A 27,414-nucleotide genomic window follows, 5' to 3' on the forward strand; every position below is an offset into this window, starting at 1 on the left:
TCGGGAGGCAAAAGCAGGCAGATCTCTGTGAGTTCGAGGCCAGCCTGGTCTACAAAGCTAGTCCAGGACAGCCAAGGCTAACACAGAGAAGCCTGGGCTCTGGGGAAAAAACAAAAAGGCAAACAAACAAAAAAAAAAAAACAAAAACAAAACAAAACAAAACAAAACAAAAACAACAACACCCAAAAAACAACCTAACAAAAGAAAACAAAACAAAACAAAAAAGCAACAATAAAAGCATAAGCCTTAGAATGGAGGGTAGATGTCAGTGGTGGAGTGTCTGTTTACCATAGCTAAGGCTCTGGGTTCAACTAACTCTCAGACTGTACTAGGGGCATGGATGTATCAGGAAAAAAAAAAAAAAAACAGGCGTAGTGGCGCATGCCTTTAAATCCCTGCACTTGGGAGGCAGAAGCTGGTGGATCACTGAGTTCAAGGCCAGCCTGGTCTCTACAAAGTGAGTCACAGAGAAACCCTATCTTCAAAAAACAACCCCCCCCAAAAAAAACAAAACAAACAAACAAACAAAAAAACCCAAGAATGATAGATGGTGTGGAATAGTGGCAGGGTTGCAGAGAAATGGAGCAGCATGCCGATTGCTAGATTTCCAGAGAACAGTGGGTATAGAAGTCATAATGACGGTGAGGTGCACTTCAGCATCCCTCACCAAGATGCTCTCCTCAGCTCCAGTGATGAGAGCTCCTGGCAGTCAAGAAGCATTGAGCTGCATGAGGTGTTGCAGGCCAGTAATTCCAGCATCCAGAAGGCAGAGGCAGGGGGAAGAGGAAGTGTGAGACCACACCTGGGCTACCAAAGAAACATTGTTTGGGAATAAAAAGAGAAGTGGACACACCAAGATTAGGAGTTCAAGACTACCCTCAACTACACAGCTAGTTGGAGGTCAGCCTATGCTAAGATACTGTCTCAAATGACAACAAAGTAACTGCTTGAAAAGCCCACTCCAGTACTCTGGGGTGTTTCTTGCTTTCCTTCTGAGTTCCTCTCTTTCTCTTAATTCTTGGGCTGAAAGTTTGTATTAAAGTATTGGGAGGGGGGCAGGCAGGGGGGAGGTTGGAGAGATGGATCACATGGTGGTTTATAGTGAGCCATATTTAACGCCAGTCTCTGGAAATCTATGCTTTCTTCTGGACTCCTGGGTACCAGGCAAGTACATGATACGCAGACATATATGCTGGAGTGTGTGTGTGTGTGTGTGTGTGTGTGTGTGTGTGTGTGTGTGTGTTAGGGGACAGTGAGATGACTCAGCAAGTGTGTGGTGCTTGCTGCTAAGCCTGAGGACCTGAGTTAGAGTCCTAAAACCCACATGGGCCTCTTTGCTTAGCATTATCAGCACCTCTGCCTATGTGGCTCCTTGGAGCCCAACCCTGCTATTTTGTCTGCGTCAGACACAACCCCACAGAGCTGGGCTCCAAGGAGCCATGGAGGCAGGGCTATTGATAATGCTTAAGCAAACAGGCCCGTGATGAGAAGCCATTTGTTTCATCTCCTGAAACCGTATCTATTGCTGTGGTTCTTGGAAGTTGAACCAGAGGTCAGCAGATGGACCCTGCTGGAAAGCTTAAAATGCCTCAGGCCCTGAGAAGGCCTTTTGATCTTTTCAGACACCATTAGAGAGGAAAGATGAGCAGGGCTGATGCCAGATGCCCAGAACCAAAGAAGTGCAAAAGCATCCCCCAAACCTAAGTCAACGACAGAAAAGAGCCATGCGAGCCACCAACGAAGCTTCTGAAATGAAACCGACAGCCATTGCCAATTAGACCCAAGTCATGAACTAACACTGACCTTTGTCCCTTCTCTTCTCTGGCATCTAATGCAAGGTCAGTGAACTAACTAGCTCTGGCAGAGGTGCTAGCTTCCAGACCTGACCACCTGAAATCGATCCCTAACCACAGATAAAACCATCTCCCACATGTTGCCCTCTTGACCTCCACATTCATGGCATGGCACATACATCATTAACATAATTTACTTATTTTTAGTTAGTAATTTAATTAATTAATTAATCTATCTATCTATTTATTTTGTTTATTTAATTTTTTTGAGACAGAATCGCATCACGTAGCCCTGGCTATTCTGGAATTCTCTATGTAGATCAGGCTGGCCTCGAACTACATAGAGATCTGCCTGCCTCTGCCTTTCCAGAGTGTTGGGATTAAACATGGACACCATCACCAATAGGCTGACTTTTATTTTTAAATAAGAAAAACATAGGCCTAGTTGATGGAGATGGCCCACCAGTTAAGATCAAATATGGCTCTAACAGAATTTGGCTCCCAGCACCCATATCAAGCAGCTCATAACTGCCTGTAATTCCAGCTCCAATCGAATCCAATGTCCCCTTCTGGCTGTGGTAGGAACCTATATTCAACACACGCACAAACCTTCCCCCTACACATAATTAAAAATAAAACATCAAAAAGAGAAATGAAAGAAAAAGAAAACAGTAAATCATCAATAAGACAAGCAAATGGGCCAGGCATGGTGGCTCATGCCTGGAGACTCAGCACTTGGGAAGTGAAGATAGGAGGGTCAAGTGTTCGGGGCCATCCTTGACTACATAGTGAATTTCAGGCCAGCCTGGGCTATCGGAGAGCCTGTCTCGATGAAACAAAACCTAGATCATTGTGTGCCCATAAAATTGCCTTCTGAGCAAGCACACAACAGTGCTGCTGTGTTGTCAACTTTGGTCCCAGAAGCTGCGTCCTGCCATGACCAGCAGGGAACACAGAGATTTATAACTGCTCAAAGTGCAGAGAATAAGTGACTGTTGAACGCCTGTCCCCAGACGGAGCATCTATATCCTCCATTCCAGGGTTCAGGGACCATCTCAGATGAAGCGCTGGAGAAAACATAAGAGCTGAGTGAGGACAGGGGAGATGTGCAGAACGCTGACTTCCTGCCTCATAGTACCTGTGAGCACCAGCTCACGATCTGGGCAAAGACTGGCCTTGTCAAGATCTTGTCATATGAGGAGAAGAGGCTCATGAGCAAGCACCGCCCGCCCCCCCCCCCCCAGAGATTTACACCAAGAGAACAGTTGGTGGGGGTGGATGGGCATTTCCTTCAGTGGCATAGCCACTGGTAAGGTGTCCATGCGCCTGTGAAAGTCACACCTGTTCCTGTAAACCACCTTAATGTAACTCATCCACACACACACATCCACACATGTACATCTACCCATGCATACACCCACCCACGCACACATTCATACACACATACACACAATACATCCACCCATGCACACATCCACCCACCCATGCGCGCGTGTGCGCGCACACACACACAAAATACATCCACCCCCCGTACACGTATACACACATACCGTGAAACTGGACGGGGGTGGGGGAGCTCATTGGGAGTGAGAGGGGGATAAGAGATAATATGGGATGTATATAGTTGAAATACATTATTCACATCTATGAAAACTCAGTATTATGTATCATTAATACTAAGAAAACACTAAAGGTGTTAAAATAACAAATTTGGTGTTCTAGTTTTTAACGTAATAAAAATATCACAGGGAGAAAACAAAGGAAGCAAAGCTAAACAAATAAATAGAGTGTGTGCACTGCCTGAGTATACCCATGTGTACCATGTGAATGCCTGGTGTCCACGGAGGCCAAAAGAAGGCACTGGATCCCCTGCAACTGGAGTTACATATGGTGTGAGCAGATGCTGGGAACTAAGCCTGGGTCCTCTGTAAAAGCAGCAACTGCTCCTAAACACTGAGCATCTCTCCAGCCCCCTAGCCTGCTTTCTTTAAAAAGGTTTTTATTTTAATTTTGTGTGTGTGTGTGTGTGTGTGTGTGTGTGTGTGTGTGTGTGTGTATACGAGTGCAGGTGCCATCAGGAACCAAAGGCACAAGATCCCTCCAAAGCTGGCATTACAGGCAGTTGTGAACCACCTGAAGTGGGTGCTAGAAAGCAAACTTGGGCCAGGTGTGGTGGCACAGGCCTTTATTCTCAGCACTCGGGAGGCAGAGGCAGGTGGATCTCTGTGAGTTCGAGGCCAGCCTGGTCTACAAAATGAGTCCAGAACAGCCAAGGCTACACAGAGAAACCATCTCGAAATGCCCCCCCCCAAAAAACGTAAACTTGGGTCCTTTACAAAAGCAGTATGGATTCTTAACCACTGAGGCATCTTTTCAACCCTAGCTTACTTTAAAAAAAAAAAAATCACAAATTTCTGGGCAGTGGCAGGCACGCCCCTTCAACCCCAGCACCTGGGAGGGAGAGGCAGGTAGATCTCTGTGAGTTCGAGGCCAGCCTGGTCTATAGAGTGAATTCTGGGGCAGCCAGGGCTACACAGAGCGACCAAAAAGCCCAAAGCCAAAAGCTTCCTAGCTCACCTGATAACCCAGGAGGAAAAAGCCAAAGAACTAAAGAGCTAAAGAACACCACCTGGTGTGGTAGTGCACCCCTTTAATCCCAGCACTTAGGCAGAGGCAGCTGGATCATTGTGAGTTCGAGGCCAGCCTGGTCTACAAAGTGAGTCCAGGACAGCCAAGGCTACACAGAGAAACTCTGTCTCAAAAACAAAAACAAAACAAAACAAACAAAAAAACAAAAACAAACAAACAAAAATTCTGTGTACAGAAAGCTCTTGGATTAAAGTTGTGTGTTAGGGCTGAACCACACAAACAAGAAACAGGTTTTTACAGTTGACAATCTTAGGGTTCACAACGGGATCAAATATGCTGCAACACACAGGAGAGAGGAACAACGAATATTTCCAAAGACCAACAAACTCACTGATAGCCATGGGTTATAAACTTAAAGCCACAGTGAGATGCCCTTGTGCCCCAGCAAAATGGTCCAGGGAGTGCTTCAGAGTCTGACCACTCCAAGTATTGGCAGCAATATAGACAAACAGCAACATCCGCATGCTGCTGGGGGTCGCAACAGCACAGGTTTTCCAGGGCAGTGCCCTGAGGAGCTGTAGTGTCAGCCCCCCAGTGCAGCAAGCCTACTGTTGCAGATGGCACGCATGCCAGGCACTGCTGTGCAGCAGAGAAAGCAGGGAATCCGATCCCCGGGGCGGCAGCGTGAGCAGGTGCCTGCTGCTGAGAGAACTAAAGTGCCAGCCTTCCTCACAGCAGGATGTAGTATATATGCAGCCTGTAGGGATATAAAAACACCACCAGTGTGGCTGCCAGTGCTTTACAGGTCTAACAAATGTCAACTTTATACACCAAATGATACACTGTATCACCTGTCGCTAAGGGCATGGGTCAAAAGTATCAACCAAACTTGGGGTGGAGCTCAGTGTCAGGGTTTAGGATGCACAGGGTTCTTGCATGCAATTCCAGAATAAAGAAACAAAGTATAAGACCTGCCGCTCTGACAGAACAGTTCATTTATGGCAGGGAAGATGAGAAGGAGACTTAGGGGCTGAAGGGTCGGCTCAGCAGCTGAGAGCCCTGGCTGCACTTCTAGAGGACCAGGCTTGGATTCCCAGCAGCCCAAAAGGTAAACTCACAATCCTTCCCTCAAATCCTCAGTAACTCCAGCTTCAGGGGATCAGACACCCTCTGCTGACTCCATGGCACTGCATGCACATGCTGTACAGACACATACACAGGCAGAACACACATACACGTAAAATACAAACTTTAGAAATGGAAGAGGACTTCAGTGTTGTCTGTGTTGGTTGATTTCTGCCATTTAGATCTTTCTGAAATTAGGTATGGCTAAGTTTTGCTTCTGAGTGACAGGGACACGGATGTTTGTTATCCTATCGTAGATTATGTCTTGCATAGTTCTTGTTTGAAATTTTGTTTTACTTTTCTTCTGATTTTTGTTTGTTTGTTTGTTTTGTTTTGTTTTTTTTGAGACAGGGTCTCTCTGTGTAGCCTTGGCTATCCCGGACTCACTCTGTAGACCAGGCTGGCCTCGAACTCACAGCGATCCGCCTGCCTCTGCTTCCTGAGTGCTGGGATTAAAGGCATGCACCATCTTCTGATTTTAAAAAAAAATTACATTAATTTACTTAACTTACATATGTCTGTGGCATGAACGTGCCATGGCATATGTGTAGAGGTCAAAGGACAATTGTTTGAAGTTTTCTCTCTCCTACCATGTAGGTTCTGGGGATCAAACTAAGGTCATCAGGCTTGGCAACAGATGCCTTTCCCCACTGAGCAATCCTCCCTAATTTATGTATATAGAGAGAATGTCCTGTATTATGTAGCCCAGGCTAGCTCAAACCCAATATGTAGCTGAAATTGGCATTAGATATTTTCCCCTCCTTTTTCCAAGTGCTAAAATTACAGGTATGTACCATCCTGTGTAGCTTTGCTATTATTCTAAGATGACTAAGAGGAAAAATGCAGGACGTTTGTCATACACAGTGATATCACTTATCAAGTATTTGGGAAGCTGAGGCAGGAGGATCACTTAAGCCCAGGACTATAGAACCAATCTGGGCGATATAGAAAAACCCCATCTCTTAAAAAAAAAATGCTAGGGGCTAAAAAGATGGCTTAGTGGTTGAGAACATTTTCTACCCTTCCAGAGGACCCAGTTCAGTTCATAGCACCCACATCAATTGGCTCACAACTGTCACCCTAGCTCCAGGGGATCCAACACCTTCTTTTGGTTTCTACAGCGACCCACACACGTGTGTCATACACTCACATAAATACACACAAGTACACATTTAAAAAAAAAAAAGGGGGGGGACACCAGATCTCACTATAGCTGGTTATGAGCCATCATGTGGTTGCTGGGAATTGGAAGAGCAGCCAGTGCTCTTAACCTCTGAGCCATCTCTTCAGGTCCCCTGTACTCCCCCCCCCCCCCCCCCGTTTTTTCAAGATAGGGTTTCTCTGTGTAGCCTTGGCTGTCCTAGACTCGCTTTGTAGACCAGGCTGGCCTAGAATTCACAGTGATCCACCCACCTCTGCTTCCCTGAGTGCTGGGATTAAAGGGGTGTGCCACCACGCCCAGCTATAAAATCTTTTTTAAAAATACTAAAGCAAAGTATGGCCACTTCTGCCTGTGATTCCTGTAGTCAGCAGCCTGTGGGAGAAAAACCATTGTGAGCTTGAGGCTAACCTGGGCCACATAGTTTCAGGTCACCCTGGGGTAGTCAGACCCTGACTCAAAAAGAAAAAAGTCTAGCCAGGCGTGGTGGCGTACACCTTTAATCCTGGCACTCGAGAGGCAGAGGCAGGGGGATCGCTTTGAGTTCGAGGCCAGCCTGGTCTACAAAGTCCAGTTAGCCAAGGCTAACACAGAAGAACCCTGTCTCAAAAAACAAAACAAAACAAAAAAGTCTAGAAGTTTGACGCCCTCTTAACTAGGTTACCTAAAGCCATCAAAAGATGAGGTGACTTGCTGGCATAGTCAGGGAACTCAAAGTCAGGCTCTTTTCTCCCATCACGCTTGCATACCACCCTGAGATTTATTGTCCCAAGATACCACTCCAACAGCCTATCTGCCACCAGTCATCGGCATCCCCAGGGGGCTTGTTGCTCTAAATTTTAGACAGTAGACCTAATGATTGACCATCATTGGTTGGCAGGAAGGACTAACCCTGGATGCTGCATTCGAAGCTGCAAACCCAGGGTTACATAATCTTCCTGACTCGGCCAAGTGTTTTTGTTCATTTGTTTGTTTTTAGGTTTTTCGAGACAGGGTTTCTCTGTGTAGTCCTGGCTGTCCTGGACTTGCTTTTGTAGACCAGGCTGGCCTCAAACTCACAGCAATCCACCTGTCTCTGCCTCCTGAATGCTGGGATTAAAGGCGTGCACTACCACGCCTGGCCCTCGAGTGTTTTGAGCTGGCAGGTGTGCTGCCCTGTGTGGCTATTTCTCATATTGAATTGGGAGTATATGTTTGAGCCTTATTCTGAAATATGATTACAATCTTAATTTTGCTATTATTGGTTGGGGATAGATCCAGGATTCATGCATGCTTGATAAGCACTGCATCTCCAGCCGTGAACTCTGATAGTTCTCTACTGCACATATAGTGACACACACCAGCTACAACCTGCAACTACTAGTCCAGAAAATCAACATGTGTTTGTGACAAATAAAATCTAAAATGACAGCATCAATAAGCGGTCGTTTTCTTAACCCACAGCCATTTAAACAGTGGTCACTGGGTAGTCCTGGCTGTCCTGGAACTGAATCTGTAGACCAGGCTGGCATTAAACTCGCAGAGATCTGCCCTCTTCTGCCTCCAAGTGCTGGGATTAAAGGCATGCACTACCACCACTGCTGCCACACCCGCCGCCACCGCCACCGCCACCGCCGCCACTACCACCACCACCACAGGCTAACATGATCTTTTTAAAAGGTCCTCAGAGAGCAAGTGTGGACATATAATATCCTACCACTTAGGAGGCTGAGGCAGAATGAGGGCCATGAGTGTTAGGACAGCCTGGTCTACAAAGTTCCAGACCAGTCTAGCTATATCACGCCCCCCCCCCAAAAGAAACAGATGTGGTGATTCATGTTTATAAATCAGCATTTGAGAGGCTGAGGCAGGAAAGGAGTTATGAGTTTGAGGCTAACCTGGGCCACAGAATAAGACCTTGTCTAAATAAAAAGTGAACAAAAGAGCTGGGCGTGGTGGCGCACACCTTTAATCCCAGCACTTGGGAGGCAGAGGCAGGTGGATCTCTGTGAGTTCCAGGCCAAACTAAAAAAAAAAAAAAAAAAAAAGAACAAAAAGTACAACCCCTTCTCCCTAAAAATAGTCCTCAGTGACAGTGCCAATGAGATGATTCAGCAGCTTTTAAGGTCCTTTTGGCCAAGCCTGAGGAAGACCTAAGTTCAATCCCTAGGCCCCACATGGTGGAAGGAGACTTGAACACACACACACAAGTAAATATTTTCTGAAAAGGTTTAAATGTCCTTAGCAGGGGGAAAAACTAACTTTGACCAAGTTGATCATAAGTAAATAATAAGAAAACAAAAAGAAAAAATATATAACTAACTTAGTCCTGAGGGTGTTGAAACCAACTCGGTGGCTGGGCATTTGTGCAGCATGTGCAAGGCCCTAGGTCTGAAACCCAGAGCTCATGCACACACGCACGCTCATGCACACATGCACACACACACACTGTGGTGGTTAATCGTGGTGCACTTGACTACATTGGAATCATAGAGACTTGAGCGGCACCATCCCTGAAGCTGAGGTCTCAGACTACAGAGAGGAGAAAGAGCACTGAGAGGCCACATTCATTTTTCTCCGTTTCCTGACTGCTGACACAATACAACCAGCCGCCTCCCACCGCTGCCACCAGAGCTAGTCACTCTTGCCACCATTATTCCCCTGCCATAATGGACTTTACCCTCACCCCATGAGCCAACATAAATCCTCCTGAAATTGTTCTCACCGAGTATTTAAGTAAAGAAAAGGAGCCCATATAAATGAGAAGGAAGAAATAAAAAGCAGAGCTGGGTGTGGTAGCTCACGCCTGTAAAGTCAGCATTGGGAGGTTGAGACCAGAGGACTGCCGAGAGGTTGAGGCCTCTGTGGGCAACATGCGATCCCGTGTCAAAACAACAACAACAACAAAAAAAACCCAAAGAGCTAAAGAGATGTTTTAATGATTTAAAGTACTGGCCGATTGCTTCGGAGTGGAAGAAACATGGCGTCCGCTACTCTCAGACTATCCAGAAGAAGCTGCAGAACTGAGTGTCTGGGCAAGACCTGCAAGCGAAGCTACCTACAGCTGTGCTACCAGAGAGATTGCCCAGCGGGTCCAGCCACCTCCTAAGCTCCTTGTGGACCCCAGTCACAAGCTGTCCAACAGTGATTACTGCACTCTTGATGGCAGAGGGGAAGGCTGTGCCTCGTGCAATCGCCACGTCCTCACAAAAGGCCCTGCTGTCAGGAAGACAGCTGAGAGCTCTCCTGTGGCAGCCTCTGAGAAGAAGGCAGTGCTGCCTGGTCCTCCTAATATATAAAGAAGTGGGAGCTCTCCAAGGACCAGTCAGGCCTGTGACCCTGCCCTGTCAGGTCCCCAAGGCCATATGACTGCATTGGGGACAGCGTGACCTATTTGTTGTTTATAACAAATACATAGAGAGCCACATTAAAAAAAAAAGCGCTGGCTGCTCTTCCGAAGGACTCAGGTTCAGCTTCCAGCACCCACAGGGTGGCTCCCAACCAGCTTAAAGGGTCTAGTTCCAGGGGAATCCGATGCCCTCATCTGGCCTCTGAGGACATCAGGCAAGCATGGGATGACAGACCTACATACAGGCAGGACACGCATGCCCATAAAACTACATTTTAAAAAAATGACTAAATAAAATAAATAAAACAGGAAGGAAGGAAGGAAGGAAGGAAGGAACAGCAGAGGAAAAGGGGGGGAGGTTGGGGGGCAGGGAAAGACCTGTGACTCTGGAAGCTGAGTAATCAGTCTAAGTATGCAACTGCTTGAATGATTCTCTAAATTCACCTATTAACGGTTCCTAGAATGTAACCTTTGGATCATGAGGGCTTCTGCGTTTGATAATGGAAGTAATCCATTAGTGACTTTGTGGATTAATGGGTTATAAAGGGAGTAGCTTTGCCACGAGAGGGTTCTCCCTGGCATGGTCTCTGGGTCTCCCCACCTGATGCACTGGGCCATGGCATGACCCAGCAGGACGGTCCTCACCAGTGCCAAGCAGATGCTGGCACCGTGCTCTTGGACTCCTATCCTCCAGAACTTTGAGCTAAGTGAGCTCTGAAGGGAAGCTTACAAATTGCTCTGTTCTCTGGCATTCAGTTACGGCAATAGAAAACAAACCGTTAAAATTCACTGAGGGATACATTTAAGAGCTATGCAATTTACCATATGTAATTATACCAATAAAGTCCTATGATTACTCAATATGACCTCCCTGAAGGAACCCACTGCCTAGGAAGGAATCAGACTGCATAGGTCTACTTAGGGGTGAGAACCGCAATAAAGATTTTGAACACAGCATTCCATTGGTAGAGGACTCACTTTCGGCATCCTGAATGGAACGGCTGGTAGATGTGCATTTATGGTTACAGAGAGAAAGCACACGGGAAGTTCTGTGCCCGTAACAAATTCTTCCTACAAAACAAGTGAGGCTGGCCTTGAACTCACAGCAATCCACTTGCCTCTGCCTCCCTGAGTGCTGGGATTAAAGGTGAGCTCCACCACCATCCGGTAACTGGAGACATTTCTAAATCCTGACACACTTAGGTTCAAGGCACCCACGCTGCGGGCTTCCCCCTTCCAGGCCATTGTACAGAAGCCCAGTTGGAGTCAGGCAACTTGCCCTTTGATGGATTGATTGTTAAGGTCCAGCCCAAGCCTAAATCTTAGCAATCTCGGGTCAGCCTCACCTCAAAAGAAAGGCTGAAAACAAAAGCCAGCTTTTGCCTCTCCCACCCACAGCAAGCCAGCAAGCAGGTAAGAATTCATTAGCAACAAACTAAGCGCACTCTGCGATTAGGTAACGTGCCCCCTTGCTCAACTGCTGCGTAGAAGAGGGCTGTATCTCAAGACAGGCTAGCTTCAAATTCTTGTTCTTTCCTGTTCAACAAAACCAACAACCTGAGCCGGGCATGGTGACACATGCCTGTAAGTTCGTGGCTCCAGAGGCTGAGGCAGGGAGATTAAAAAGCTTCAAGTTGCAAGTCAGCATCGGTTACACACCAAGACCCTGCCTCAAAAACAGAAAGAAAACCCAAACACATAGCTGGAACGGCTGACCTGCTGTACCGGGCGGCAGCGGCACCTGCCTGTGATGGAATTAGAGAAAGTGGAGGCTCACAGCTTCCTACACCACCATGCCTGGGACAGCAGCTAGTGCTCCCCTTGATTCCTTCCATCCTCTCAGTAATTCGGGTCTGAGTGCTCCGGCCTAGGTACAGCCAATGCCCTCAGAGACGTGCGCGCTGAATATTTGAGATGCCCGAGGGGGGGAGGCTTAATGCAGGGGAGAGTAAAAAAACAAACCAGGTAAACGGCCCCTGCAGTCAGCAAGGAAGGATGCAAACACGAGAGGAATGGGAAGAAATTGCGACAGATGCTCGGAAAATGGGTCTCGTCCTGACACTGAAACCCTTAGAGGTCACAGGCCTGAGGCAAGTGAGTGATCTGCTTTGTGTACACAGGAAAGAAGTCAAAAGATCGGGAATGTTGGGGAAATGGCTCAGACCGTAAAGCGACTGCTGTGCAGGCCTAAGGAACTGGGTTCAGATTCCCAGCACGCCCACAAAAGCGGGGAGGCTCAGCCGCCCGTAACTTCTCAGTGCTAGGGAGTAGGGGGACAGAGAAGAAAGACCCCTAGGACTCACTGGCTAGCCAGCCTTGGCAGATCAGTGAGCCCCAGGCTCAGTCAAAGACCCTACCTTGAAACGGTAAGGTAGCCACAGAGCACGGAAAACACCCAACATTGACCCGTTACCTTCTTCACCTTCACCTAAAACACGAGTGCATAGACACACATGTGCACCTGTTCATCTGTAAACGTGAAACACACACACACATCGAAGCACTGGATCCAATTCAGTTTCTAAAATAGGTGCACTTTTGGGGGAGTCACTTTCCTCAGAGTCCTCGAAGCCTTCGGGGAAATGCAGGAGTTCAAAGGTGAGATGAGGCAACTAAGGATGGGGGAGGGTCAGGTCGGCCTAGGGAGACAGAGAGGTGAGAGAGTCCCCTTAAAAGTGCCCAGATTAGCCTTTAATCCCAGTACTTGAGAGGCAGAGGCAGGCAGATTGCTGTGAGTTCGAGGCCAGCCTGGTCTACAAAGCGAGTCCAGGACAGTCAAGGCTACACAGAGAAACCCCTGTCTTGAAAAACAAAAACAAAAACAAAAACAAAACAAAACAAAAAACAGCGCCATTCACTCCCCAGCCATGATCCCCTAAGGCTCCTTAGGTAATGAGGCAGAGGGATATTACAGTGCCTCACAGGGGCTGAGCATGTACATCTGTGGTAGAAAGCCAACTCAGCGCGTGCGCGCACATACATACACATACATACACACACATACACACACACACACACACACACACACACACACACACGCTTGCTTCCTAGTTTTCAAAAGGTTGTAATCTGAGAGTTCCAGTCAAAAAGGCATCTTCCAACTTGTCTGCCAAGTGTCTCTTTATTGGGTGCAGGGAGTTTGAGGCAGGGTTTCTCTGTGTAGCCCTGGCTGTCCTGGAACTCACTCCGTAGGCCAGACTGGCCTCGAATTCAGAAATCCACCTGCCTCCGCCTTAAAGGCACGTGCTGCCACCGCCCAGCCTTAGTAGTGTGTAGTTTGCAGGGCTATATTTTTTTTTCTGCTGTGTCTCCACTTTTCCTGTCCATGCCGGTAGCTTGAATGAAATGGACAACGGGTTTAACATCTTGCCAGACTGTGTGTGGCAGTGCAAGTCGGGCTATGTGCTGGCCTTTCCCACGGCAAACTCTTGTATTCTCTTCAGTGTCTGTCCACATTAGCTTTATTCAATCAACTCTCTCCTGCCAACCCCCTTCCCAGCCCTTGCATGAAGGACAGATAAACAGGCCCAGAAGCAAGCGCCAATGATTGAAAACAGAGGGGAAAAGCCGGGCGGTGGTGGCCCATGCCTTTCTTTAGCCCCAGCACTCCGAGGGCAGAGGCAGGCGGATCTGGGTAGCTTGGTCTTACAGAGCGAGTTTCAGGACAGCCAAGGCTACACAGAGAACCCGGTCTCGAAAAATAAACAAACACAAAAGGAACAAGGGGAGGGAGAGAAAACAGAGGGAAGAGTGTGTTATACTCAGTGCCCCGAAGACCCCTAAACGGTCCCCTTGTTTTTCAATGAAGTAGGTACAGCTGAGAGAGTGTCGTCGTCGTCCCCACCCCCCACCCCACCCCCCACCCCCGGCAGCACTGGGCTCTGTTCCTCGGATGTACTGTAAAAAGTCTACACTCCTGGTGCTGTGTGTCACACGGGACGCATACAGAATTCTGAACTAGAATTTGGACTCAATCTGGGACTCCTGCAGCTATCTGGGACCCGCAGAGCCCAGGCAGGCCCACTCTTCCCTTTGCCTAGGTGGTAGGGTAAGTGTGTGCGAGGGCCACCCAGAGTGGGGTCAGCCCCTGCAAAACTCTGCAGAACTCCCAAGTTCCCTTCTTCTCGGGATTACCCAGCCCCCTCTCTTTTCGGGTAGCAGCTCGGGGTACCTGAGAGCGCGGACACCCTGCAACTTCGAGTTCTGCCAAGGCCGAGAGAGCAGCGCCCGGGGCCCCTGCGCCCCCAGGCTCGCGATACACAGCCTTCCGAGGCGCAGCATCCCGAGGTAGACAGCCATGGTTTGCTTCCGCCGCCGGTCCCAACCCGGAGTAAACTTTGAAAGCGAACAGGGCGGGGGAGAAGAAGGAGCGGGCGGGGAGGCGGGAGGGTCGCTCTGCCTATGGGGTGAGGAGGATTGGGTCCCCCGCGGGGCGGGGCGGGGCGGGGCAAGGAGAGGAGAGGCAGGGAAGTGGAGAATAGGAGTCCCGGGCCACCTTCGCGTGGGAACTAACAGCCCTCTGAAGAACCGCCCCTGGTTTTTGTTTGTTCTTCGGGGATCCCAAGACCCACTCTGCCGCACAACACAGGACCTTCCAACGATAAGTTTGAAGGGCTGAGGAGTTTCCTAAACGGAAAGCCAATCAGGAGCCTATCTATATAGGGCCAGATGGCAATACCAAGGCTGGTCGGTCCCACGTGCCCGGTAGCGCGTGGGTCACGTGGGAATTTCCCCGGTGGTGAGCTACGGGCCAAAGGAACCTGCCCCGAGCGCCCCTGGGGCCTGCCAGCTGGAGCAGAGGACCTCTGGGAAGCGAAATGGCAGTCGGGAGGGACCAACAGGTCTGATGGGTGAGCCCCTCTGTACTCGGTGGGGCCCAGGGGCTAGTCGCCGCCCCCCACCCCCGACCCCGAGGCCGGGAGTTAGCTTTTTAGTTCGACCCGCGGCATCCTCCCCTTCTCTGGACCACGTCATTCCGAGAAGAGTACCGGGTAGACAGAACCGGTGGCGGCGACGTCAGCGACGAGTTTGTGCCCTAGCTTGGGACCAGAAACACAATTTCCTCAGCTGCTTCCTAGTGCCCTTTGACATGTATTCTAACATGTAATCCAAGAAGGATGGGCGATAAGATCTAAAGGAGTGACTGCTCATTTCTGGGACCGGGCACACAACTTCTGCACCCTCCAGTCCCACGTTGTCCTGGCAATGATCTGGTCTCCAGACCAAGAAGATAAGAAAGGTCCTGGCAGGGTGGCTTAGTCTCTCCTGACTTGGAAATGAAGAAAGCTAGCTAGGCCGGGAGGAACAGCGGGCTGAGGGCAGAGGTTGACCTAGTGAACCTTTGTCCTTATCTGGAATCCTGGTTCAGCTGTGGTGTGGAGTAATCCAGTTACTCCCTCTTTGATCTCTCCAGAGTGACCACAGAGCTCTCTGGCAGCTTTTGGGAGGAATCCGTGGAGAACAGGTCAAGAGGAGAGACTTTGGAGGCTCGGAAGGGCGTACCCTCCAAATTCGGGTTATACAGTGGCTTCGGAAGGCCACGCCCACGGAATGAGGACTGCTGACTGGCATCCCAAGTTTCAGGATCCAAGCTAGGCCTGGAAGGTTTGGTGGATGACCCTGAGCAAATTATTGACCCCTGCTGGATAAACAATTGCCCTGGCAAAGTGAAGGGTACATTCTGGTCCTCAGGATCCCCCCCTCCACGCCCCCCCCCTTTTTTCCTCACTAGTCTCTGGGTGAGTCTTGGGGAAAGGGGAGGAAGGAGATGAGTCATTCTGCCTGGGGAAGCCTTTGCTCTGGTCCCTTCCTTCTCTGCTTCAGAAATGGACTCAGAGACAGGCATGGTGTCAATCACTTCTGATTCCACCAGGGAGATAAAGGTAGGAGGATCAGGGAGTCTGTGGCCAGCCTGGAGAGGGGGAAAGACAGACAAAGAAACAAAGAAACAAAGAAAAGGAAGAAAGAGACAATAATGTCAACATCAAGTAGCAATTTTTTTTTTTTGAGATAGGGGCTCATATAGCTCAGGCTGGCCTCATACTGTACATATTCTCAGATGATCTTGAACTTCGATCCACTTGCCTGCTTTTTGTCTTACAGACCTGCACCACCACAGCCAGTTTTATGTGATTTGTGCAAGCGCAACGTACTTGCATACAATGGGAATCAGAAAACAAGTTGCTGAAGTTGGTTCTCTCCTTCCACTAGGTGGGTCCAGGGGATTAAACTCCAGTCATTTAGGCTGGATGGCTCACCTTTACCCACTGAGGCATCTCCTGGGTTCTTACTATTGTTTTGTTTGTTTGTTTTGTTTTTGTTTTTTGAGACTGTGTTTCTCTGTGTAGCTTTGGCTGTCCTGAACTCACTTTGTAGACCAGGCTGGCCTTGAATTCACAGCGATCCACCAGCCTCTGCCTCCCGAGTGCTGGCATTAAAGGTGTGGGTCGCCAAGCCTGTTGCTTTTGTTGTTGTTGTTGTTGTTGTTTTTGAGACAAGGTATCATGTAACCCAGGCCGGCTTCCAATTTACTAAGTAACCGATGTTGGTGGTGAACTCCTGAGCCTTCTGCCTCCTATGCAAAGTGCAGGAAGTATAGATCCGCCAACACACTCTCCTCTGTCCAAAAATTTTAATCACAGAGAACAGAAATTAATGCTACTGGCCTTGGAAATTATTCTAGTTGAAATGCTCAAGGAGAGAAGGAAGGAGGTACATTATAAATTGTGTGTTGCAAGCCTGGTGATGTAGATATAATACCAGCTACTGTAGAAAGACTGAAGCAGAAAGATTAAAAGGTCAAGGCCTGCCTGGGCAATTTAGAAAGATCCTATCTCAAAATAAAAAGAAAGGTTGTCGTAGTAGCACACATCTTTAGGTGACAGGCAGGTCTCTGAGTTCAAGGCCAGTTTGGTCTACATAGAGAAACCATATCTTGAAAAATAAAAAAAATAAAAGTGAAAATAATGGAGTATTCTTCTGGCATGTTGAAAGCCCTGTGTTCAATCCCCAGCAACACACACACCACACATACACACCAGCAACAATAATGATAATAATAAAAAATAACAGCAATAACAATAAGTAGCTGGGCATGGTGGTGCCTGTAATCCAGACCTGGAGGGGGACGGAGAGTTAGGCGGATCTCTGTGAGTTCGAGGCCAGCCTGGTCTACAAAGTGAGTCCAGGACAGCCAAGGCTACACAGCGAAACTCTGTCTCAAAACAAAACAAGCCGGGCAGAGTGGTACACGCCTTTAATCCCAGCGCTCGGGAGGCAGAGGCAGGCAGATTGCTGTGAGTTCCAGGTCAGCCTGGTCTACAAAGGGAGTCCAGGAGAGCCAAGGCTACACAGAGAAACCTTGCCAAAACAAAACAAAAACATAATAATAATAATAATAATAATAATAACAACAACAACAACAACAACAACAACAATAAATAAAATACAATAAACCCAAGTGTCAGCTGCACATACAGGCAGAATCTGCTTCTATGCCAGGCCAACCTGGTCTACATACCAAGACTTTGTTTCAGTAAATAAATAAGGCTGAGTGTGGTGGCACCCATCTATAATCTCACCACTTAGAAGCAGAGGCATGCAGATCTCTGTGAGTTCCAGGCCAACCTGGTCTATATAGTGAGTCTCAGGCCAGCCAGGGCTACATAATGAGACCATGTCTCTAAATGAATAATATTTAAGGCCAGGTGTGGTGGCGCACACCTTTAATCCCAGCACTCAGGAGGCAGAGGCAGGTGGATCGCTGTAAGTTCGAGGCCAGCCTGGTCTACAAAGTGAGCCTAGGACAGCCAAGGCTACACAGAGAAACCCTGTCTTGAAAAACCAAAAACCAAAACAAAAAATAAATAAAATGAATAATATTTAAATAAATGTGTTGAGGGATCCTATCTTCAGGTGCTGGTGCATAAGGGGAAAAGACGACATGGGGTGTTTTGTTTTGTGGTTGTTGAGGCAGCATTTCTCTGTGTAGCCCTGGCTATTCTGGAACCTGCTTTGTAAACCAGCCTGGTCTTGAACTCACAGAAATCTGCCTGCCTTTGCCTTCCAAATGTTGGGATGAAAGGTGAGTGCCACCACCACCAGACTGGAACATTGTTTGAAAAAACAAACAAACAAACAAACAAACAATGGGACTGGAGAGATGGCTCAGAGGTTAAGAGCACTGGCTGCTCTTCCAAAAGTCCTGAGTTCAGTTGCCAGCAACCACATGGTGGCTCATAGCCATCTATAATGAGATCTGGTGCCCTCTTCTGGCAAGTGGGCAACATGCAGGCAGGACATTGTATACATAGTAAATAAGTAACTCTTTTTAAAAAAAAGAAAAGAGCACTCGGAAGGCAGAGGCAGGTGGATCCCTGTGAATTCAAGGCCAGCCTGGTCTACAAAGTGAGTCCAGGACAGCCAAGGCTACACAGAGAGACCCTGTCTCGAAAAACCAAAATAAGAGAAAAAAAAGAAAAAGAAAAAGAAAAAGAAAGGAAAAGAAAAACAATGAAGCTATTATTAGCAGGTGTTGCAGGATGCAGCCTTCCGGGTAAAGAGCCACCCAGTGCCTGCTTCCAGGAGGCCATCCCCAGCGGGACTGTTGACGCTGGACTGTCCCAGAGAAAAGGAATGGGTAGGGGGAGTCATAAGATGCTCATTTAGACTTCCGCCACTCCCCTCCCAACATTTATGTGGCTTTTGCCCTAACTGCATGCATGAGCCTGAGGTACTAGACCGTATAGGTCTGGGGAAGGTTAGCTAGTGGGAACTCTGTCCAAGTTGAGTGAGACTTTCAAGTCTGGCACTTTTGGGGGCATCACTCATGCTTCAGCAAGCAACCCCTCAGCCGTGCCTGTGAGACAGCTTGGTAAACTTATTGGCCCACCAGGGTGAACTTTAAAGGAATCCTACTTGGATTTATCATGGAAACCTTCAAAGGAGAGGGTAGACATTTATACTTCCCTAGGGACAAGCCTATATGTAACAAAAATCCCACTAAGAAATAGAATAAAAAGTGCCAGGTGTGGTGGCGCACGCCTTTACTCCCAGCACTCGGGAGGCAGAGGCAAGTGGATCTCTGTGAGTTCAAGGACAGCCTGCTCTACAAAGTGAGTCCAGGACAGCCAGGGTGACACAGAGAAACTTGTGTTTCAGAAAACCAAAAGGGGGGAAAAAAGGACTAGAGAGACGGCTCAGAGGTTAAGGACACTGACTGCTCTTCTTGAGGTTCTGAGTTCAATTCCCAGAAACCACATGGTGGCTCATAACCATCTATAAGGTGATCAGATGCCCTCTTCTGACCCGTAGGTGTATGTGCAGACAGAACACTATATACATAACACATAAATAAATAAATGAAAATAAGCCGGGTGTGGTGGTGCCCTCCTTTAGATTGCTGTGAGGTCGAGGCCAGCTTGGTCTACATAGTGAGTTCTAGGACAGCCAGGGGCTCAGTAGGGAGAACCTGCCTCAAAACAAAACAAACAAAAAAAGAAAGAAAGAAAAAGAAAAAAGGACATTCTGACATATTCCAAAGTACAGGAAAATGGTGACGATGCTGGCTGAAATAAAGCTGACGTAAAAGGAGAAATAGTGTATGAAAAGTTGAAGACGAGGAATGGACCCCCATCACCAGCTGGGGTTGCCTGGTGTAGACATGAAGATCAAATGCCTGAAGCCCATCAGGGACTCTGAAGTCATAGGATCATAGGCTTTTTCCTAGTTTCATTCCTTTTTGTTGTTGTTGTTTATTTTTTGGGTTTTTTTTTTTTTTTTTTTTTGGTTTTTTGATACAGGGTTTGGTTTTGATACAGGCCTGAGTGCTGGGATTAAAGCCTGGTTTCATTCCTTAAGAATGATCTTCTAATGTGGGGCGCGGTGGCACACGCCTTTAATCCCAGCACTCGGGAGGCAGAGGCAGGTGGATCGCTGTGAGCTCGAGGCCAGCCTGGTCTACAAAGTGAGTCCAGGACAGCCAAAGCTACACAGAGAAACCCTGTCTGGGGAAAAAGAAAAATGAGCTTCTAAAGATCATATCACTGCAGAAATGGACTTGGATTGGCCCAGAAGACCAGGTTTGAGGCTTTTGACACCACTGTGGTCTACAAAAGTCATGCCGTTCCGGGTATTAAGTGCTCCAAGGAGGTCGCCATTGCCATCCTAGGGCCCACTCATTGGCCGAGCTTTCCATTGTAGAGAGGCAATTTAAGGAGCAAGATTGGCAGACTCCATGCTGTCCCACGTAAAGGTGACAGGCCTCCTGCTTGCTCCCAGAGGTAAGGCATTGCCATTGGCCTTGTGCCCGGCTGTCCTGGTTTGAAAGACAATGCCCCATCCCCACCCCAGGATCACGAAGTGGTGCTTTTAGGAGGTGTGCCCTTGCTGGAGTGGGTGTGGTTTTGTTGAAGGAAGTGTGTCTCAGTTACTTCCTACTTCCTGCAGATCCTGATGTAGAGCTCTCAGCTGCCTCTCCAGCACCATGTGTGTCTGCATGCCTCTGTGCCTCCCTCCAGGACGAGAATAGACTAATACCTCTGAACTGTAAGCCAGCCCCAATTAAATGTTTTCCTTTAGGAGAGTTGGGGTCTCTTCACAGCAATAGAAACCTTAACCAAGAAACCAAGAAGCTGCAGCTACCATCTATTATCAATGACGGCTACACATCAGCCAGGGCTGCACAGCTTCCCTGGACAACTTCACCAAGGCCACCTTTGATGCCATCTCCCAAGACCTACAGCTGTCTGACCCCTGACCTCAGGAAAGAGACTCTGTTCATTAAGTTTCCTTATTAAGAAATCATCGACTGAGCCGGTTATGGTGGCGTACACCTTTAATCCCAGCACTCAGGAGGCAGAGGCAGGTGGATCGCTGTGAGTTCGAGGCTAGCCTGGTCTATAAAGTGAGTCCAGGATAGCCAGAGCTGTTACACAAAGAAACACTGTCTACAAAAACAAAAACAAAAACAAAAGAACAACCAAAAAAAACCCCCTGGCTACTCTTCCAGAAGACTCAGGTTCAGAGTTCAAGGCCAGCCTGGTCTACAAAGTGAGTCCAGGACAGCCAAGGCTACACAGAGAAACCCTGTCCCAAAAAACAAAAACAAACAAAAACAGTTGTAATTTCAGTTCGAGGGGATCTGACACCTTCACACAGACACACATGCAGGCAAAATACCAATGCATGTGAAATAAAATAAGGAAAAGAAAAAGAAAAGTGAAATAAACTCAACCCTCACACAGGCCAAGTGTTGTGAAAGCCTCGGTTTTGTAAAGCAGAAAATCTAATCCTCTTTGTTTGAATGATGTAACTCTTATCTTTCCTTGGGCCAAGAGCTAAGGGCAACTGTGAGGTCTTGAGTAAAGACTGACTAGGGCAAAAATCCATCCACTGGTCCATCAGACACTCAGCAGGCAATCCATGGTAATATGCCTGTTGCTGGGTCGTGGCTGTGGAGGTAAGAAGACAGGGTGCTTACTTTCAAGGAGCTCACTGTAGAAGTTAGCAGGTGTGTGTGTGTGTGTGTGTGTGTGTGTGTGTGTTTATGTTGGGGCGGGGGCTCTGGTGCAGCAAGTGCTGAGCAAGGGAGCCCAGGCATCAGTGACCAACCTAGGCAGATTGCAGAAGATCTCTTGGAGATCTGGGCTGAATTCTGAGGAGTAAGCAGTATACTTATCCCCTGTTGCTGCTGTAGCAAATGACACACGTTTAATGCCTTGAACTGGGGTTGGCACACACATCTGTAACTCCAGAACTGGACTGTCTGAGGCAGGAGGATTGCGAGTTTGATGTTTGGGATCAACTGGGCTACACTGTAAGTTAGAGGACCCTGGGATAATTGGGAGACCCTACCTCAACACATGCTCATGTGAGTGCATGCTCGGATGCACACATGCACACACACTTATTAACTAACTATATGAATAAATAAATAAATAAATAAATAAATAAATAAATGGGGGGGCTTGGAGAAGTGTAGTGACAGACATATGAAGGTGATCTTAGAGCTTAGTGCTGGCTTGCAGTCCCAGCTTCCTGTCCCGTGCTGATCTTTGGCTTGTAATGTGTGACTGTAGAAGCAGGTTAATTCAGAACATGGCTGTTCTGGCAAGAGATCACATCCAAAGATCTTCTAGGTCTGTGTGAGCCGGCCGGAATACAAACATACCTTTATCCAGGAGACAGAGGCAAAGAGATCTGAGTTCAAGGCCAGCCTGGAAAAGAGCAAGTTATCAGGTGAAGAACAGCTTAGATCCAGGTGTGGTGATACATGCCATTAATCCTAAACAAAGGTAAAGTTAGTTTATAGAAGGAAAACACCCATGTTTAGAAATGACATCTAATTGAGTGGCAGAAAAGGGGATGAGTCAGAGAAGATTTGACAGAATAGGATACACCAAACTCTCATGGGAAGAGAAAGAAAAGGGAAGCTGCTTAAGAGGCAGTTTTACCAGGACAGAGAGAGAGAGAGAGAACACTCAGGTGAAGATAGAACTAGCTAGAAAATGAGAAGAGGCAGGAGATAAGAGCAGGTTGTTGGCTGGGCATGGTGGTGCATGCCTTTAATCACAGCAGATGGATCACTGTGAGTTCGAGGCCAGCCTGATCTGCAAAGTGAGTCCAGGACAGCCAAGGCTACACAGAGAAACTCTGTTTTGAAAAAAGACAAAAAATAAAATAAAATAAAAGCAGATTGCTGAGTTAGTTTGAGGCCAAGCAGAGCAATTAAGTAAGTCAGTTGGGAGAACAGTTTGAGCCAGAACAGCTGAGTTGAACCAGCCAGGCCAGAGCTCAGAAAGAACAAGAAAGGGTGAGCTTATTAAGCAGTAAATGTCAGAGGCTGAAAACATTCTAGGCCTAGGTTAGATTATATGGAGGCTAGAAGCTTCCAGGACTAGGCCTAAGTTAGCAGAAGGAGGCAGTAAGCCTCTCAGACAACAGCTGAGCCAGGAGAATAAAACTTTCTTTTACATGTGACACTATTTCTGGGGAGCCATGAACAAACATCTTTTTGCTCCAGATAGGGAACCAGTAACAAACCAAAATATGGATAACACTGAACTACAATTTGATGAGCTATGAGTTTTATTGGGGTTACTTATAGCATCATGGGTGAAGGGTTGGTTACAGAAACTGAAATGACTCGCAGACAGGTACATCTCAAGGGCCCACCCCAGCATGGCTGACAGCTCACAAAAGCTGAAAACCTGGAGCACACTGCATACATAGCCTGTGGGCAGCTCAACAAGTAAGAAAGATGTCTGATGGCTGGGTGTGGTGGCACAGGCCTTTAATCCTAGCACTTAGGAGGCAAAGGCAGGCTGATGGTGAGTTTGAGTCCAGCCTGGTCTACAAAGTGGGTGTAGGACAGCCAAGGCTAACACAGAGAAATGCTATCTCGAAAAACCAAAACCAACCAAACAAAAAAGAAATGTCTGGGGCCGGAGAGATGGCTCAGCAGTTAAGAGCACTGGCTGCTCTTCCAGAGGTCCTGAGTTCAATTCCCAGCAATCACATGGTGGCTCACAATCATCTTTAATAGGATCTGAATCTCTCTTCTGATGTGCATGAAGACAAAGTGCTCATATTCATAAAATAAATCTTTCTGTTGTTGTTATTTGTTTGTTTTGTTTTTCGAGACAAGGTTTCTCTGTGTTTCTGTGTCAGGACAGGCCTTGGAGTGTCTACCCATTAAATAAATCTTAAAAAAAAAAAAAAGAAAGAAAGAAAGAAAAGAAAAGAAAAAAGAAAAAAAAAGAAATGTCTGTTGTTTTTTTTTTTCTCTACACACATACATCTTGATGTCTATTAACTAGTATTCAATATTCAGGTCAAGTTTTGTTTTAGCTTCCAGTATTAAGACAGGACATACAATTCTGCAGCTTGTTTTGTGTCTGATTTATTTCAGCTAACAGTGTTCTCTCTACTAGAGTTTGTTTCGGGTAGTTCAATTGGTCTGAGCTACTATCCAGCTGCTGGTCTGGTCTTCACTTCTTTCCTTCTGCTCAGTTTGTCTGAGAACACCTCCCAGCCACCATTACTGCTTCTATTCCCTTGGGGAGGGAAGGACCTACTTGAATCTGGTCAGTTTGGGGGGAACCTCCTAAAGCCATGGACTTGTTTGCTTTCTGAACATAAGAGGCTTCCCTGCAGGGTGGGATACTCCTCCTCCCTTAGGAACATCCTGTAATCCTAGGCTTTCCTGGGATCTGGAAGGTCGTAATGGGGAAACTGCTACCCCACAGCTTCTCAAGGGCTGCTGGGATCAGTGTTCTCCTGGCAGGTCCCCAAACAACCTGGAACACACAGGAGTGTACAAGATGACGTTTGGCTGTGGCAGAGAGTTCAACTCGGGGCCAGTCTTTTGTCCCCAAGGGAAATGCTGTCAACACTTACTGCCTCCCACGCTGCCTGTTCCAGACTTACAGGATTTAAAACAGCTGTCTTTGAAGGGAACACCTGTGTCACCCCTTCTCCGCTTACCCAATTCCCTGGCTTGAATCTCTGAGGGTTTCAATCATACACAGCCCCCCCAAGCCGCACTTATACACACCACCCTGCCACATCCTCCGAGGAGCCTGTCCTGATTTCATCTCTCTCCCACGCTCTTCCTCCTTCCCAGGCTGGTGTGAGCCCCTGATCTTAAGATGCATTTTCTTCCCATGAATTTAAATGGTTGAAACCTCCAAGTCTCAAGTCCCTCTCCCCCTAACAGATAATACTGGGAAGAGTGAGTTAAAAAAGAAACAATAGAGCCGGGCAGTGGTGGCGCACGCGTTTAATCCCAGCACTCCGGAGGCAGAGGCAGTTGGATCACTGTGAGTTCGAGGCCAGCCTGGTCTGCAAAGCGAGTTCAGGACAGCCAAGGCTACACAGAGAAACTGTGTCGAAACGCCCCCCCCCACCCCCGAAAAAAGTAAACAATAGAAGAGCAGGGGTGCAGTTCTGTGGTGTAGGACTTGCCGAGAAAGTACCGGGCTTCCATACCTGTGGTGGTTTGAATAGGTTTGGGCCCCATAGATTGATGTGTTTGAATGCTTGGCCCATGCGGAATGGCATCATTAGGAGGTGTGGCCTTGTTGGAGGAGGTGTGGCCTTGTTGGAGGAGGTGTGGCCTTGTTGGAGGAGGCGTGGCCTTGTAAGAGGAAGTGTATCATTGTGTGGGCGGGGCTTTGAGGTCATATATATGCTCAAGCTCTGCCCAGTGTGAATCACATCCAGTCTCCTCTTGGCTCCCTTTGGACCAAGATGTAGAACTCTCAGCTCCTCCAGGACCGTGTCTGCCAGCATGCTGCCTGCCACCATGCTTCCCGCCATGATGATATATAATGTTTGTCTTTGTAAGTGTTGCCTTGGGCAAGATGTCTTTTCACAGCAATAAAACCCTAACTAAGACAATACCTAAACTCTGTGTCTGTCTGTCTGTCTGTCTGTCTATCTGTCTGTCCTCCGTCCGTGTGTGTCTCTGTGTGTGTGTGTCAGTGTCTGTCTGTCTGTCTGTCTGTCTGTCTGTCTGTCTGTCTCTCTCTCTCTCTCTCTCTCTCTCTCTCTGTGTGTGTGTCTGTGTGGCCAAGCACATTCTAAGAGAAACAGGCCAACCCAGCCTAGACTGGTTTTGAGTGCATTTATAGTGAGGCATACTGCCTCTTCAAATTTGGGGATGGTCCTCTATTTACCATTTTATACTTGTCCATAACTAGGTGTGCATATGACTGAAACCAGCTGCATCATGAGAAAGGACATGTCCTAGTTAAGGTTTTGTTGCTATGAAGAGACACCATGACCATGGCAACTCTTTTCTTTTCAGGGGACCAGTTTCAAGACACAGTTTCTCTATGTAGACCAGGCTGGCCTCAAACTCACAGAGTTCCATCTACCTTTGCCTCCTGAGTGCTGGGATTAAAGGTGTGCATCAACATGCCTGGCCCATAGCAACTCTTTTTGTTGTTGTTGCTTTTGTTTTTTTGTTTTTTGAGACAGGATTTCTTTGTGTAACCTTGGCTGTCCTAGGCTCCCTTTGTAGACCAGGCTGGCCTCAAACTCACAGCAATCCACCTGCCTCTGCCTCCCGAGTGCCGGGATCAAAGGTGTACGCCTTCCCAGGCGCCCAGCTCACCATCTTGCTCGGGGAGGGAAGGTGTGCACCATCAAGGTTCAGTTAAAGGAATATAGAGTTGTGCAGGCTTGAGTTAATCTTTAGATTCCCCAAGTGATTTTTTTTCACTAATGTACATATATTGCCATCTTGATATTTTATTTATTATTTATTTTCTGTTTTCAAATCAAGGGAAGTTTTATTTTTATTATAACATATGTTAAGGAGTTATTACATGTATTTGTTTAGTGTGTGTGTGTATGTTCACGTGTGCATGCTGAGCTATGCCATGGCAAGTATGTGAAGGCCAGAAGATAGCTTGGGAGAGTCACTTCTTTCTCTCTACCCTGTGGGATCCAGGGGTAAAACTCAAGTCTTTGGGTTCAGGTCATTGGGTTGGGGGGCACACCTACCCACTGAGGCACCTCACTGGTCCTCATGTGTTCCAGGCTGACCTTAAATTCCCCATGCTGAGGAGGGCAGTCTTGAACTTTGGCTCCTCCTGCTTCTACTTTCCAAGGGCTGGGGTTACAAAGCATGTGACACACGTTTGGCTTACGTGGTGCTGGCAATCAGCCCCAGAGCCTCATGCAATTGGGGCAGGATTGGGCTGGGGCGATGACTTGCCAATCAAGCATGAGGACCAAAGCTTGGGTCCCACAGAAATCAACATAAAAGTCAGGTGGATGTACTTCCAGCCTCTAATGCCAGGGTCTGGGAAGGAGAGACAGGAAATCTCTGGAGTAAGCTGCCTAGCCTGACTTGCTGGCCAGGGAACTCTGGGTTCTTTTTGTTGTTTTGTTTTGTTTGTTTGTTTTTGGATTTTTTGAGACAAGGTTTTCTCTGTGTAGCCTTGGCTGTCCCAGACTCATTCTAGAAACCAGGCTGGCCTTGAACTCACAGTGATCCACCTGCCTCTGCCTCCCAAGTGCTGGGATTAAAGGTGTGTGCCACCACGCCCGGCTAAGAACTCTGGGTTCTGTGAGAGACCCTCCTTCAGTGTATCAGGTAAGTGATCAAGGAAGACAACCAGTGTCAGCCCTGGCCTTCATACATGTCTCACACACACACACACACACACACACACACACACACACACACACACACAACACACACACACACACACACACGAGCATGCATACATGCACAGAAACCACACACATCTACAGAGAATTCCACCCCCCCCCCCCAAATAAACAAATGAGGTTTGTAGTGGTAAAAGTGCTTTATGCATTCATTCATTCAGCAGAAACTTGCTTTTGTTTTTTTTAGTTAATTAATGTATTTATTGTGTGGGCATACACATTGCATGCCACGGCACAGG

The 27,414-nt window shown here is 47.6% G+C and overlaps 1 protein-coding gene and 1 long non-coding RNA gene across 2 annotated transcripts in view; one reads left to right on the forward strand and one right to left on the reverse strand.

The window, feature by feature from the left end:
* Positions 1–14,354, reverse strand: part of ACSF2 (acyl-CoA synthetase family member 2) — a 40,332-nt gene extending 25,978 nt beyond the window's left edge. The window contains exon 1 of the mRNA XM_084748979.1: positions 14,166–14,354. Coding sequence (XP_084605105.1) covers positions 14,166–14,293 — 128 coding nt within the window. The 5' untranslated portion in view covers positions 14,294–14,354. The remainder of the gene's footprint in view (positions 1–14,165) is intronic.
* Positions 14,355–14,459: 105 nt separating this feature from the next.
* LOC311578919 lies at positions 14,460–21,233 on the forward strand. Its single transcript, XR_014773001.1, has 3 exons — positions 14,460–15,876; positions 16,097–16,204; positions 20,441–21,233. It is a non-coding gene; the product is annotated as an uncharacterized lncRNA (long non-coding RNA).
* The last annotated feature ends 6,181 nt before the right edge of the window (positions 21,234–27,414 follow it).

This window comes from Acomys minous (assembly GCF_964271855.1).
Source record: "Acomys minous genome assembly, chromosome: 12".
NCBI classification, from domain to species: Eukaryota; Metazoa; Chordata; class Mammalia; order Rodentia; family Muridae; genus Acomys; species Acomys minous.